This window comes from Asparagus officinalis, chromosome 4 (genome assembly GCF_001876935.1).
Source record: "Asparagus officinalis chromosome 4, Aspof.V1, whole genome shotgun sequence".
Lineage (NCBI taxonomy): Eukaryota > Viridiplantae > Streptophyta > Magnoliopsida > Asparagales > Asparagaceae > Asparagus > Asparagus officinalis.
Window position 1 is genome coordinate 44,405,637 of NC_033797.1, and position 17,015 is coordinate 44,422,651.

Sequence of the window (17,015 nt, forward strand, 5' to 3'; positions counted from 1 at the left end):
TTGGTTGTACTGCTTTTGTGTGATTTGTAATAGCTTTTAGGGTCCCTCGACGCGCAGTCCTAGAGCTGACGAGAGGAAGAGCTAATATCCTACTTTGATAGGATATAGGCTTCAGATTCTTGTTCCCTTTGAGAAACAAGAATTCTTATTGCGACCTAACTCTTGTTGTGCTGCCGAAGTGCTGCCGAAATTTCCGCTGCGCGCAACAAGTGGTATCAGAGCCCAGATTTCAGATCTAGGGTTTTTTTGGTGGAGGAAGATTCTTGCGTGAAGCTTAGTTCTTGGAGTTCTCGGCTTCGGTGGAGATAGCATTAAGAGTTGCCGTTGGAGATTTCGCTTTCCTCGTGTGGATAGGAGATCTATTTGGAATCCGATCTAGGGTTCAGTTGGGTGGTTCCTAATTTCTATCAAATTTGTTCTTTCTCTACAATTTTGGAGTTAGTTCGCAATGGGAGAAGAAGGTGAAAGCAGCAAATCGATGGCGGGTACAATACAAGTTGGTTTTCAAAACACCAAAATTAGTGTGGTGAAATATGACGGAAAAATCAACTTTGGTTTGTGGATGAGCGACGTACAGGATGCGCTCAATGCTCAAAATTTAGAAGAGACCATCATGGTCCACGAGAGGCCACCTAAATATGAAGAGGCGGTATGGGATAAGATGAATAGGAACGCTTGTGGGGTGATCAGGTCCTGTTTAGAACAGGAGCTGAAGTATGATGTGATTGGGGTGACGTCTGCGATGAAGATGTGGGAAATTCTCAACAATAAGTACCTTACAAAGAGTGTTGAGAACAGGTTGCACTTGCTGCGAAGACTCTTCAGATTTCAGATGTCCAGAAGCACCATGTCCAGAGGCACCTCGCTTGTGGCTTATGTGAACAACTATACGAAGTTGTTGTCGGACTTGGCGAATGTTGATGAGAAGATATCGGATGAGTACAAGGCGATTATTTTGTTGGGCTCCTTACCGGATGAGGAGTATGATACCTTTGTGCTCACTTTGTTGAACGGGAGATCTTCTATCAGCTATAGTGAAGTGACTAACGCTTTGACGAACTACGATTTGAGGAGGAAGGACAAGGAGACTTAATTTGTTCTTTCTCTACAATTTGGAGTTAGTTCGCAATGGGAGAAGAAGGTGAAAGCAGCAAATCGATGGCGAGTACAATACAAGTTGGTTTTCAGAACACCAAAATTAGTGTGGTGAAATATGACGGAAAAATCAACTTTGGTTTGTGGATGAGCGACGTACAGGATGCGCTCAATGCTCAGAATTTGGAAGAGACCATCATGGTCCACGAGAGGCCACCTAAATATGAAGAGGCGGTATGGGAGAAAATGAATAGGAACGCTTGTGGGGTGATCAGGTCCTGTTTGGAACAGGAGCTGAAATACGATGTGATTGGGGTGACGTCTGCGATGAAGATGTGGGAAATTCTCAACAATAAGTATCTCACAAAGAGTGTTGAGAACAGGTTGCACTTGCTGCGAAGACTCTTCAGATTTCAGATGTCCAGAGGCACCTCGCTAGCGGCTCATGTGAACAACTACACTAAGTTGTTGTCGGACTTGGCGAACGTGGATGAGAAGATCACAGATGAGTACAAGGCTATTATTCTTTTGGGCTCCTTACCGGATGAGGAGTATGATACCTTCGTGCTCACTTTGTTGAACGGGAGATCTTCTATCAGCTATAGTGAAGTGACTAACGCTTTGACAAATTACGATTTGAGGAGGAAGGATAAGGAGACTTCCCGCGCTAGTACTTCAGGCGAGGCCTTGTCGACGAGAGGTAGAAGCCCATATCCGAAAGGTGGTATTAGAGGAAGGTCAAAGTCTAAAGGCCGCCATCAATTAACAAAGAACCAATGTGCATTCTGCAAGGAGCAGGGACATTGGAAGAGAGACTGCCCGAAGCTCAAGGAGAAAGAGAATGGCAAGAAAAAGGGCCCGAAGGCCAATGAGGTGAACATTGCGAAAGGCGATGATTCTGTTTGGATGCATCGGAGTGGATGCTTGATTCTGGCGCTACTTATCATGTGACTCCTAGGCGAGATTGGTTCTCATCATTTGAGAGACTCGATGGGGGTGTTGTGGTCATGGGAAATGATCAATCCTGTGGCGTTCGTGGGATAGGTACCGTACGGATTAGGATGCACGATGGAGTAGTCCGTGAGTTGAAGGAGGTGAGATTTGTTCCTCAACTGAAGAAAAATCTTATCTCAGTTGGAGCTTTGGAAGCGAAGGGATTCAAGGTGACTTTCGAAAACGCTGTAGCGAAGGTTACTAAGGGATCATTGGTGGGATCTTTGGTGGTGATGAAGGGAGTCCGAAATCATAATTTATATTATCTGAAGGGGAGCACCGAGATTGGCCAGGTTGCTTCGGCTATTTCAGAAGCGGACATGAGCAGACTTTGGCACTATAGATTGGGGCACACAGATGAAAAGTCACTGCAGGCATTGTGCAAGCAGGGGCTATTGAAGGGAGCCAAGAGTGGGAAGATTGAGTTCTGTGAGCACTGTGTTCTTGGCAAAAAGACGAAGGTGAAGTTCGGGACCGCTATTCATCAGACGAGGGGCATCCTGGACTACGTACACACAGACGTTTGGGGTCCTACCAAGACTGCATCACTTGGTGGTCGACATTGGTTCGTCACTTTTGTAGATGACTATTCTAGGCGTTGTTGGGTGTACACCATGACGAAGAAGAGTGAAGTCCTAGATTTGTTTGTGGAGTGGAAAAAGAGATTGGAACTGCAGACTGGGAGAAAGATCAAGACGTTGCGATCCGACAACGGTGGTGAGTATACTTTCAGCAGCTATGTTGAGACGAGGGCATAGAGAGGCACTTCACAGTTAGTCATACACCGCAGCAGAATGGGGTGGCGGAGAGATTGAATCGGTCTTTGCTGGAGAAGATCCGATGCTTATTGTCGCAGAGTGGTTTGGAGAAGATCTTTTGGGCTGAGGCACTTACATATGCGAGCCACCTCATTAATAGGCTGCCTTCATCTGCGATTGAGGGGAAGACCCCTATGGAGATGTGGTCGGGAGAGACAGCACATGACTATGACCAGCTTAAGGTATTTGGTTGCCCTGCATATTATCATGTTAGAACTGATAAATTGGAACCTCGAGCTAGGAAGGCCATATTTGTAGGATTCAAGCGTGGTGTCAAGGGATACAAGCTTTGGGATCCAGTGGATAAGAAGATTGTGTTGAGTAGGGACGTCACATTCGATGAGGCTTCTATCTTGAAGCTTCCCAGCTCTCATCAGGTGGAGAGCGATCCGACGGAGGAGATATCGCAGGTGGTGGAGATCGATGCATTTGTTACATACCCATCTTACTTACGAAACCAAAGCGAAGGTTTACATGACACAAATATTTTAATGTAACTACGCTCTTATCGAAAATCTATTTAGGTAGTCTTTGAGCATGCTAATGAGAGACCTATCATCTTCTCGAGTTTCCAACCAGATGCAACACAACTGATGAGAAAACTGCAAAGCATTTACCCAGTAAGTGGTTTTCCATATTTTAGGGATTTTTTACGAGGCATAAGACTGCAATAGTTTATTTTGAAAGTATATATTTTTATAAAAACCAGGTGTTTTTTCTGACAAACGGAGGGACTGAAATCTTCAGTGATGTTAGAAGGAACTCTGTGGATGAAGCCATTAATCTGTGCTTGGTGAGTGGCTTGCAAGGAGTTGTGTCGGAAGTGAAGGGGATCTTTAAGGATCCATCGGCGGTGTCAAGAGTTAAAGAATCTAGTCTTTCCCTTTTGACCTATGGGAAACTCAAGTAAGCTAAATTCTTTTGCTCATTCAGTTTTCAATATAATATATAGTACTTGTCTGTTGTCTACATCTCCTGTGTTTAAGTGTTCCTACTGGTAAACCTTATGGAACTTTGTTTCTTAATTTCGATAGTTTCTGTTGCATAATTTGTCTAATAATGACAGGGTCATCTAGCATTTCTATTTGTATTTTAGGCATCACTATTTGCATGGTCTTACTGTATCTATCAATTAATCTATATGCTGTCAAAATATCCCGTTGGGATTAATAGCACCTGATATCATGAATTATCCTTCGTAAGTTTGCTAATTATTAGTAACTACTCATATAATTTTGACTTGAACCAATGTGATTTAAACTCTTTGGGTTACTCTAGATAACTCGGGAGTGATGGAAGGAAATCATGGTTTGAGTTATTGAACTATAGACTTGTTGCTAGCTAGTTTCGTGTTGTCCATCATATAATTAATGAAATATTTGCCATAAACTGGACCATATAATGCTCTAATCTGTTGTGTATATGACTTTAAGTTTATAACACATCTTCATTTTCTTATTTAAGAAAAAGAGAGAAGGTGTAGCTGTTACTAATTTCATAGAACAGGAGAGAACGGTCATAAGAAAATTAGCATGTTTTTCCAATTAGACTGTTCAAACAGGACATACTGCAAATTAAGGACCTGAATAACGGGTAATTCTTTTTCTCAAACGAAAACTTAATCATGCCGACGATAAGATTGGCTTATAGGGCTAGAGCCACTCTGAAGGACATTAAGGGGTTAATTTTAGAAATGTCGTTTGCCAATAACGAAACAAATAGGTATAACTGCACCTGTATATGCCCTTCGGTAAATCACTATCGCAGTTGTAAATTTTTCCAACTTTTCCTTCTTGGTTCTGCATATGCGAGATTTCTGTATAAACCTTCTAACAATGTTGTGGTGTGAAAGTAAATGGCTGACCATTCTGGTGTACGAACTCTAGCAATGTCCCTGAAGCAGTGTACATGCAGCACCTGATGGGGATCGACGGTGTGATCGTGGACCTCGTGGAGGAGATAACAGTGGCTGTTTCGGTTTTCATTAGGCCCGTATTGAGTAACGGAGTAAACCAGAGCTCAATGCAAGATGAGGAGGAAGAGGAAAAGGTGGTCATTGTGGAGTATAACAGGCCCAGGTTCTCAGAACGGGAGCTTTCATTCTTATTCAGGCTCATACCTGAACTAGTTGAACCCTGAAATTTAATTAATTACGAGGTTACAAGACTGATGCCGTACTTATATACCTATGTTATGTTGTATACAAAGAAGAGAGCTAGAACTGGAGCTTTTTCTTAAATAAAGAAATCATTAAGTGTCATCGGTTGCTCTTTGGTTGTACTTGTTATGTGGGCTTGCTTTCTGTTACTGGTCTTCAGCATGCCATTCAAGGGCATGAATATCCTTTTCCATACAAAACATTCATTTTCATGCCAGAATTTCAGAGCTTTTAGCAGAGGAAAAGATTTAATATCAGTATTTTGGAGTTGATGTAAACACCGAGGTGGAGAATTGTGAACGTGATGTGTGTGGGTCACGTGGTGTGTGTGGGTCCACGCGTTTTGGGAGCAGAACGTGATTTTGTTTTTTGATTTCTGCGTGAACAATGCCAGGCCCACCCGAACTCCAACTTGAGCCTATATATACTATTCATTACCTAGGGCATAACACGCAAGGAGGATTTGTGAATTTGGCGGCTACAGTGTAAGGCGTGCGGCTGCAGACAGTTGAGGAGATTTTTTTTTTGTGAGTTTCTTTTAGGGTTTAGTACAGCCTTTTGAGAGAGTTTTGTGTGAGGGATTTGAGAGTTTGTTTGAGGGTTTAAATTGTGAGTGATTGTAAACCCTAGTTGTATTCTCTCCCTCTATTAGTAGATCTCCCCCTCCTTGCCCCGTGGACGTAGGCAATTTGCCGAACCACTTAAACTTGGGTTGTACTGCTTTTGTGTGATTTGTAATAGCTTTTAGGGTCCCTCGACGCGCAGTCCTAGAGCTGACGAGAGGAAGAGCTAATATCCTACTTTGATAGGATATAGGCTTCAGATTCTTGTTCCCTTTGAGAAACAAGAATTCTTATTGCGACCTAACTCTTGTTGTGCTGCCGAAGTGCTGCCGAAATTTCCGCTGCGCGCAACAAATGCGATATAGTTGATGTAAAAGAAAAGATTTAATGCGATATTATTTAAATTCCACCGTTCTCGTTTATACTCTTGGAGTTGGAAGAATAGAATGTATTTTTACGAAAAAAAAAGTAATCACAGCTGGCTAGAGCTCTAGTCAGTAGGGCTTCATCATTTCTTCTCACAAATAAAACAAAATAAATAAATAAATAAATAAATAAAATATAATAAATAAATTTCACTAGCCATAAATTTAAAATGGATTTAGAAAAAAAAGTTCATATCTTAGATCTATTAAATGAGTGATCAATTTGCCGAACCATGGTAGAGTATAAATTACGGTAATCCTTAATCATCGCGACAAGTTTGATGTTTTAATGCAGTGTGAAGGTGATATTGATAAGAACGTGAAAAATCATCGTCACGAAAAGTTTGAAGTTCTGGCGCAATGTGAAGGTGATATCGATCGATAAGAATATGAAAAATCTTTTTTTCATTTTTGTTCGATACAGATGGTTTAGACATGGATATAGATATTGGACATGAATGTCAAATGGATTTAAGAAATTTATATATACAGATAAAGCTTCTACAATATGATCTAACATAATACTACTAGGCTATAATCTCATACCACAATTAAATTAGAGAAGATTAAAAGTGTGGAGTTCCCCCTCTTGAAGACTTGAACAGACTTGAACGGTTATAAAAAAATTAATGGGTCTTTAAGACCCTACACTTTTGTTTCTAATACTAGTAATACAAAACAAAAGTAGTCTGGAAATTTGTAGCCCAATGATCACTTCCATATGATTTAAATATTTCCGAGCAACTTTAGATATGACAAGCGTGACATACAACCCGCATCATCAATTTGTACGCAAATGGCTCAATAATACTAAGGAAAACTTACCTTATAATTATATAGCGTTAGATCTATTTGAAGGGATCAAATTTAACTCATTTTAATAATTGCAGAACCTTTCGTGTTGTTTGTTTAATTCCCCTTATACCCAAAAAAAAAAAAAAAAAAAAAATCTTTCTATATTCTACAAAATCCGAAAAACAAAGTTAGGTCACTAAACCACCCAATTAAAGCTCCAAATTAACTTACCCTGAAGACAAAGGCATCACCGGGCCTTTCCTCGCAGTGACAATTTATAGGTACAACCCATGTTCCTCCTTTTATTTGTTTAAGCGCGTGAGAATCTCGTGTCTTCAAGTTCAAGCAATGACCAAACCCGGCCATACTTTTTTTTAATCTTCCCACTCTTTAATACCATTGTCAAATTTTACTTAATTAATTAGAGACCAAGAAATTAAGCTCCCGTGATTTCTTTTATTCTTTTAGAGGAGAAGTCCTCAGGGGGTAATTTTCAAATCCGAGGAAATCTGCCAAATATATTTTTGTCAACCTTTGATATGTTTATTGAGACTTTAAGACTCGCTCCCAGGCTAGAGGAACACCTAGGAAATCTTCTTGGTGTGATGCGTTAGAATTTCTCTCGTGTAGTTGGTCATAGTTTGCCTTTTTTTTTTTTTAAGGGGTTTGCTTTGATTTAGTTTAGACTTCATTTATATCTAGAACCAAAGCGCTGATCTTTTTATTTTTCGATAAAAGTATTTAATTATACATCAAATAATTAGTCTCTCCTTACTTATCATTTGGAAAAGTATGGATATCCTCAATATCGCAGAAAAGAGAAATTAAAGAAGAGAAATTACAAACAGCTAGCTTATCACTAGCTAGCATTTCTAATTAGAACTTAATTGGCAACTACAAAATAATACAACTAAACATTTGCCTATAAAAGGACTAGCTTGCTTTCTTTCAACCGTAAAATGCTTCAAATTAAATTAAAAGGGATGGCGCCAAGGTTCGACGATATCCGGCCCGGTCCCAGGTATGATTCCCTTTGGTAATGATTGCTTCTGACTGAGTTTTCCCTTTTTTTTCCATAATTATCCATTCACAAAGTTTTCTCTACGTAAGCATGTTCTCATGTTACGTCATCTACTTTACGTGGACGCAAGTAATTGTGGAGGAGGAGGGTTCTAATTTATGAAGTGTTTAGTTTAGATGGCTGGTTACGTCGGGGCTATTTGATACATCGATCGCAATTGTAAATGCGCAGCAAATGACGTCATCGATTACCTAAAATTAATTTTATATCCGTTTTTTTGGATATTTTCATTATGCTATAGAGAATGTATTTTCAAATCTAAACCTAGTATTTGTTTGTTGTTGAGGTCTAGCTGATACGAATTTTTTAGTCAAGATTTTACAGATACGTATCGGGTCAAGAAACACACATAGAACAAAAACGTGCAGGTACATAAACTGAACGAGGTTCAATACGAATCCTTTGTCTTTGGACATCACGAAAGGCTCTTTATTTCTTGTTATTCAGCGAACAGAGACGGAGATAGAGAGAGAACAAATTAAAGAGAAAATTACAATTGGGGCTGTCCATTTTGCCCGGTCAATACGAATCCTTTGTCTTTGGACATCACGAAAGGCTCTTTATTTCTTGTTATTCAGCGAACAGAGACGGAGATAGAGAGAGAACAAATTAAAGAGAAAATTACAATTGGGGCTTACCTAGGGGGCTGGTTCTATAAATAGAGGGGGGTTTTCATTTGTTTTCTTCACACCAAAAACTCATCTCTTCTCTCTTATACTCTTATACTCTCTCTTATACTCTTATACTCTCTTATTTATACTTTCTAATCCTTTCATCAAATGGCTTCCGGATCTGATTATGAAGAGCAAAACATATCTCCCGATCCTGAATTGAGTCCTCCTACTATGAGTCCTCCTACTATCAGTCCTCCTACCGAAGTTAATCCCGAATCCGGTGGCGACGAATCTGCACCAAGAGCTCCTAAACGGCCAAGATCCGATGTGTGGAATTTTTACGAGAAGATCGACGTCACCAAGGATGAACACGGTAGGATCCTCACCCAGAAGGCTAAGTGTGCTTTGTGCGGCAAGATTTTTCAAGCTCATCATAAGAGCGGCACCAACCACCTCAAACGCCATTTAGATAAACACAACAAAGGCCAGCCTCCTCAAGGTGATATCCGACAATCCATGATTTCTCAATCCTCCTCTTCTGGTAGTCTCGGTAGTTGGAACTATGACGCTGCCAGAGCCAGGAAATGCGTAATCAGGTTTATCATTCTTAAAAACCTTCCTTTTAAATTAGTAGAAGATGATGAATTTGAAGATATGTTTAGAGATGGTTTTTATCCTGCATTTAAAAAATTTTCTCGTCAAACCTGTCAACGTGATATTTTAAAATATTATCAGCAAGAACAAGAAAAAATAATTTCTTATTTTAAAAATTTAAACTGTAAATTTTCTTTAACTTCTGATATTTGGACATCTAGAGCACAAACTGGATATTTATGTATCACAGCACACTGGATTGATGAAAATTGGCAAATGTTTAAAAGAGTTGTTTCTTTTATTGCAATAGAAGAGTCACATACTGGTGCTAATGTTGCAAATTTAATAATTGAAGAACTTATGAAATTAGAAATTTCACAAAGAATATTTTCTCTTTCACTAGATAATGCAAGTAATAACAATGTAGCTGTTGATTTTATCAGATCATCTTTATCATTGCCATGTCATGGTGATCTTTTTCATATTAGGTGCATCTGTCATATTTTAAATTTAATTGTTCAAAGTGCATTTACTGAAATTAAACCCATGATAGAAAAGGTTAGAACAGTTGCTTACATGCATAGTGCTTCTGAACAAAGACTTAAAAGATGGAAACAATTTTGTAAAAGAAAAAATGTAAAGCCTAGACTAATTCCAAAAGATGTTGACCATAGGTGGAATTCCACATATGCAATGTTAAGTGTAGCAATAGAATATAAAGACATTATAACTGATTTTATAAACTATTATGCTTCTAGTTCTAGTTCTGGTAGCACTTATGGAATAACTGAAGATGAATGGACAGTTATATGTAATTTAAATGAAATGTTACAAGTTTTTTATGATGCTACCATGTTATTATCTGGCTGTTATTAACCAACCATTACTTTAGCTGCTTTACAAATTTTAAATATTTAAAATTTTTTTGATAAATATCGTTTGGATGCTACTTTTGGACCTATGGTTTTTGAAATGGAGAGCAAATTTAATAAGTATTTTAGGTCTATTCCTCATATTTTTGGTTTGGGGGTTCTTATTGATCCATGCTTGAAGGATATTGGCCTTCGAAGTTTGTTACAGTCATTGTATGGTGGACAGGTTATAGACTTAGATGATGGAACCACCCTGAATGCTACTACTCATCATTTACTTATTAGAAATTATTTTCAAACTTTATATGATGAGTATGCAGCTAGACATGGTGTAGCTGCACAACAGTTTGTAGCTTCGGTTTCTTCGAACTCATCTCGGGCTAGGTAAAAGTGTAAGTTTTGATAGGTATGCAATGGTAGCCGAGCTAACTGGTGGATCTGGACTTGGATCGTCATCATCGGAGGTTTCTGAAATAGATGAATATTTTTCTGCTTCTTTAGTTAGATGTCAAGGAAATGCTTTAGATATTTTGCAATGGTGGAAAGTATATGGATCAGTTTCATATCCTATACTTTCCACCATGGTTCGTGACTTACTAACAGTGCAGGTTTCGACGGTAGCTTCGGAATCCGCCTTCAGCACAGCAGGTCGTTTGATCGACGATCACAGGACATGCTTGGATCCATATACTGTACAAGCGGTGATGTGCCTACAAGATTGGTGGAGGTACGAGAAGCGAACGCAAGGCATCGATCGGATGGCTGGAATTGAAGATAAATTTGAAGAATTGGGACTAGCAGATAGATATAAAGAATAGATTGTAGTTTTTATATCTTAGCTTACAATTTGTAAAGAATTATTTTGGAAATAATTGCAAATGATAGTGATATAGGTGAGTAGGTGCCAACCTAGTTGGGATTTACTTATCTATTGTGATGCGATTAATTCCAAAATAAATTTGTACTTGTAATTTGTAACTGATTTATCAATTATTAATAAAGAATATGTTTTTATCATTTCTTATTTGTAATTTATGTCATTTTAAGTAATTAATAAAATTATTGTTTTTGTTATTTTTCTTGTCTTTTTTTTATAATTTATAAGTTAAATAACATTAAAAAATTTTGGAAAAAAAAAAAGAAAATCACCCGGGCCAGCCCGGAACCCGGCCCGGTCGGGCCCGGGTCCGGGTCCGGGTCCCGATTTTGCCCGGCCCGGGCCGGCCCGGATGAACAGGCCTAATTACAATCAAAAGAGGTCACTGGTGCGCCGAAGTCCATAAATTTCATACTCTCTCCGTTGTTCCTCAAAAGAATCTTAGAAATTGGCAGATCTCAAACTTTAATTGTTTCTTAACCCTCATCTCACTGTTATATATAGATTTCGATAAGAATGGGATAAGTCCTAATTATCATAGAATTATTTTCGTACAAGTTCCTTAAAACCAACCACTAACAAGACTCCAAATATTCAATCAAATGTTATCGCCTTAATTAGTTCATGTACAACCTTTAGAACCATTTAAATACATGGAATCTGAAACAATCGTAAATACATTTTCCAAGCAGAAAACATATATATAGCTGAATATAGGCATGGGCAACTCACATAATAAACAATATTACCATCATCAACAATTGCTCACGTCAAACTAGGTTCACCTCTTTGTTTGTATAAAATTCAAGATCTAACTACGACAAGCCACGTAGAATCCTCGAGATAACTTGCATTTGAAGAAAAATATATCTGTTTGAATCAATGAAGATTTATGATGAAAACTGTACGCTGATACTCCTTATATATATATATATATAATATTATATATATATATATATAATATATATATATTATATATATATATATATATTATGGCTTATTCAATCATCAGATGAGGAGGATTATCAAATTAATGATCTGAAGTCCTAAAACATATTCAAATAAGAGTTTAAGGATATAAAGCATGCAAACATATCATAATCTCCCATATAAAGATGTCTAAGATACAAAAAACAAACAAACAAATAAAAACTCACTACGTGAGGTCATCCACCCTATGCATGTCATCATCTGTGTTGCCACCGGTGGCTCCATCCCTCCGACTCATGCTCCCAATGACATCATCCTCATTCTAAAAATAAAATAATCTAAATTTAGAATTACACATTTAATGTTCTGCGTGTATAATCATGTTTTATGTATATAAATAAGTATACCTGTATACTACTCTCTCCACTATAGGTAAATGCCTTTTGAGAGGCCAAAAAGTTCATAATCTACTTTTGCACCCGAGTAGGAATCCGACGTCTACAAGATTTCATTATTTTCTTGGAAACCATTGCAAAATATCACTCGCATAAGCTCCTACAAACTATCATCCCACAACTCCTCAGCAATCTGACCATCCAAAAGATTCATCATTGATGTAACAAGCTGCATCACGTGCTAAGTGCAATCCTTCAGCAGCATGTAAGAGGGTACCCCGAGGGCATCGTTGATGGCATCAAGATCGATGGAGGCTGGAATGATGTAGACAACCTCTGAGCTTCCACTTCCATCCACCTGCTCCTCCCCTTTTTAGGAAGTCCACAAATCAAGTGGCTCACATTATAATTCTTCTCTCTAGCCTCCCCTTTTTAGGAAGTCCACAAATCTGAAAGTACCCTAATACCGCTAGGAAGGAACCCTAGAGGGGGTTGAATAGGGTTTATGCTAATCTAATCCGATTTATGCCAATTTAAAAGTTATTAACAAATATCCTAGCAAGTATGATATATGACAAGATATATATGCAAGGATATACAACTAATCCAAGGGTGAAACAAACAAAATAAGATAGTGGGAATATAAACAATGTGCAATTGACAAAGGCAATATAAATATGAAAATAAGTGCGCCAATGCAAACACAAACAAAACGATATGTTTACGAGGTTCGGTCCGCCTGACCTACGTCTCCGCTCCTCACCTCGAGGAGATCTCCACTATCACACCGGGTTTTTTACGCTTACCCGAAAAACGTTTACACCTCACAATACAGTTTTCTAGCTAACCGAAAACTTTATAATCCACACAATGTAACTACACTAACTACCACCTCAAGTGTTGGTCTCTAGCCCGTGTCTCCCTCAAGTGTTAGGAATTATAACCTCTCTCTAGGCATTATCACCTACCCCACTCCTCTTGGGATAACCCCGTCTCTCACCACACACTCCTCTTGGTGTACTGGTGTAATACAAGGTGATCCTCACAATTAAAACTCACAACACAAGATTTGTTCTCTAATACAAGGCGAGAACTCAATTAAGCACAACTCTAAGTCACAAACCCCACAACCCAAAATTATACTATGAATGTAAATACAATAAGCTCAATAGGTTGTGTGTGAACAAAAAGATATCAATAAAACAATTAAACTCAATATTGAAATCTAGCTTATGGAAATTAGAAACAAAGTAATAAATAGCTAGAATTGAGTTTAAGGAAACTTCTCTATAGATGACAAGAGAGAGGGAGAAGAATGAATGCTCAAACACCAAGGATGATCTCCACTTGCTCTTGTGAAATTTGCTTCACAAACAAAACTCTTAAACACTCTTTTAAACAAACACAAAACACCCTTAAACTTGTTTAAACAATTCTCTTGGTTAGATGGGAGAGGTAAATGCAATAGGGTATTTATAACAACCCAAGACATCAGCCAAAACCCTAAGGAAATGACCAAAAACCCACACAAAAACAGATCTGGAAAATAGCCGTTACTGTTCAACGGTCATATTAATAAGTCGACTTGCATTCGACTTAGTATAAGTCGACTTGAAAATTCACATGAGTCGACTTTCCAGATAAAAATAACACACAAAAATCAGCACATAAGTCGACTTGGAAAATGACATAAGTCGACTTGGTCTAAATCGACTTAACAATTCGAATAAGTCGACTTGGCAGAGAGTTTTTGCACGTTCCAGAGCATTTCATAAGTCGACTTGTCAACTCTGATAAGTCGACTTATAAACGTGCACAGGCACTGTACATGCTGAAAATCTGATTTTAAAAGTGCCTTTAAAAATAACAAATAAATTCTAAAAATTATGAAACTTTGGGAAATGTTTATAAACATGATAATAAACATGTTATAAAAAGAATTTTTGGAATTACATTCCCCAATAGTGAAAACTCATAATTTTATAAAAATTAGTCCAAAACATGAAAAGTAAACATACATGTTTTTGACATTTGACATAAACAAACTTTTGGAAACTTTTGTATGGCTTTATAGACTTAGGAAAAGATATAAAAACATATTATCAAGTCCATAAACCAAGAACACAATATATTTTCAAATATGATAGAATATGAAACATATGAACATATATATGAATATATATTTGTTTCATATCTAAAAAATCAAACCAAAACATATATGTATTTATATAACTATATATATACAAAAAAAACAAAACGTGTATGTGTGTATATAATTGAGCTTAAAGTACTAACACACATAATATAAAACCTAAACTAAATTACCCAAGCTTGATGATCTTCAACGAAGCTCTATCTTGGTACACTTGCGGATAAAGCTAGACTTGGATCTTTAACATGAATTGCAAGGCTTCAACCACTACTCCGCCAACCTCCATTGGATATGATCGTGAATGCGCCATTCCATCCATCCTCCAACACATTGTTTGTCTAGAATACCTAATAAGAAACATAAACACTAGACAAATAATATTAGGAATTGTTTGTAATCATCAAAACAAGATTAGAAAATGTAGGCTCATAACATGAGACCTAACAAAATCAAGTGGCTCACATTATAATTCTTCTCTCTAGTCAGGGGATCCTGGCTTTGTGCAATAACCTCAACATATATGTTTTCTAATGCTTACTAAGAGACAAAAAAGATGAATATAAGAATTGACATTTCAATAATAAAGATAATGCAAACCTTCAAAATTAGTTTCAGCATTATGTAATTCATTCAGATAGAGTGAAAGTAAATACACCGTTAAACTTATATATAAATATAATTTAGCAAACTTCAAGCTTGAGGCCGAGAGGTCATCAAATCATATTAGCAAGTGGTTAACAAGATGTTAAAATTAGTTTAATTAGAGTCTTAGGTACTTATGGTAATATAATAACGGCTGTATTAGTGTTATTTAAGTATAAAGTTCAGTTTAATTTGAATTGAATTAAAATGATAATACGACTAAAGTTAGTTTATTTAGGATGATAGACTAGAGTCATATAATATTATTAACATTAAGCTTATTTTTATTGAATATCTTTATAGTAATATTTAATATGGTTAGTTAGGACTAATGACTAAGGTTGATTTAAAGTAATATTAGTTTAATTAAAATTAGGATTAATGGTTAACGTTAGTTTATTAAAGATTCTACACTTAGGGTGATGTTTTTTGGGTTAGGATTATAAATATTAGTATTAGGATTATTTTCGATAGTTAGTTCATAGAGTTAGGATTAGAGCTATACATATTTAAATTAATTAATTAAATTTAGGATTAAGATCAAATTTGAGTAAAAGTTAGTTGAATTAGGAGGGTCATTGACTTGGGTAATGAATTTAAGGTAATGATTAGGAGTACTAATTGATTAGATTTGTTCAATTAGGGTTATTAAATTAGGAATAGGCTAACTAAAATTTAATTAGTACTATTATATATAGGATTAGGGTAAGAAAAAGGATAAAGTTGGTTTAATTAGGGTTCTATACATAGGGTAATGTGATTAGGATTACTATTAGGATCGTATTAAGTAGATTAATTTAATTGAGTTATTAAAGTTAGGATTAAAGTAGATTATTGAGTTATTAAAGTTAGGATTAAAGTTATTAAAATTAAATTAGTTAATTAGAGAGAGAAAAATGCTGAAATTTAGGTTAAAGTTAGTTGAATTAGGGTTATATACTTAAGTAGATAAGTTTAAATAATTAAATGGTTAGATTTGATGAGAACTAAATTTTGGGTTAGGGTTATCAAACTTAAAATAGTACCATATATGGAATTTGGGTGAAATAAAAGTAAAAATTAGTTTAATTAGGATTCTATGCTTAGGATAATGCTATTGCGATTATGGTGAGGATCAATTTGGATAGATCAATTTAATTATGGTTGGATTAGGGTTTTTCATTTCAAATTTTGGTAATAGAAGCAAACTACCCATAATATTATAATAAAAATGTGAAATTAGCAAAAAATATTACCTTGAGTAGATGGTGGTCGACGGCGGTTAGGCGGACCACCGTTGTGGCGGAGCGTTGGTGGTGGTGTTGAGACACAGATGATGTGGATGCAAAGACGCAGAGAGGTGGCAATGGTAATGGTGTGGCAGTAGTGTCGTGGCAGCAGCAGCGTAGGGGTGCGATGAATGCACGTAGGGTTAAATTTTTTACAGATAAGATAAAGTAAAATTTTTGGGGGAATATGCCCCCCATAAATGTTCAACATCGCTGACGGGAGGCCCGTCACCAATGTTAGCCCTCCCGTCAGTGATGTTAACATCGCTGATAACATCGCTGACGGGACCCGCACATCAGTGACAGCTACATCCCTGACGGTTCGTGTCGTCAGGAATGTATACATCGCTGATGGGATTCTCTCGCCAGGGATGTTGCCATCAGTAATTCAACTATTTGTACTAGTGATAGAAATGTTGGATTTTTTTGTCAAACTTGCTTTTCCAAAAAATGAGTTTTCAAACTATGTATTTATTAACTACTGATATTTTTCAGAAATCCTTAGTAGGGTAGCAAAAAGTTAAAGTTTTGGTATTTCAAAAGGTCATGTGTTCGAGGCTTGGCAAACTGAGAATTGTTTTTATTCAATTAATCCCTCATAAGTTCTAGTGGGTCATGGGTCGTGGGCTTGTGGGCTTGTGAACTGTGGGCTCATAGGCTCGTTATGCCCCCCATAAATGTTCAACATCGCTGACGGGAGGCCCGTCACCAATGTTAGCCCTCCCGTCAGTGATGTTAACATC

At 37.1% G+C, this 17,015-nt stretch overlaps 1 protein-coding gene across 1 annotated transcript; it reads left to right on the plus strand.

The window, feature by feature from the left end:
- On the plus strand, window positions 3,330-5,166 carry LOC109838602 (glycerophosphodiester phosphodiesterase GDPD1, chloroplastic-like). The gene is made up of 4 exons (XM_020407034.1): window positions 3,330-3,374; window positions 3,431-3,526; window positions 3,616-3,812; window positions 4,793-5,166. The coding sequence occupies exons 1-4, from the start codon at window positions 3,330-3,332 to the stop codon at window positions 5,043-5,045; spliced, it is 591 nt and encodes a 196-aa protein (XP_020262623.1). The 3' UTR covers window positions 5,046-5,166.

Bases quoted from the DNA above. Each gene is read 5' to 3' on its own strand.
- LOC109838602 (XM_020407034.1), top strand. From the start codon at position 3,330: ATGCATTTGTTACATACCCATCTTACTTACGAAACCAAAGCGAAG. The intron at 3,375-3,430 runs GTTTACATGACA...AAATCTATTTAG, and splicing joins CTTACGAAACCAAAGCGAAG to GTAGTCTTTGAGCATGCTAA. The intron at 3,527-3,615 runs GTAAGTGGTTTT...TATAAAAACCAG, and splicing joins AACTGCAAAGCATTTACCCA to GTGTTTTTTCTGACAAACGG.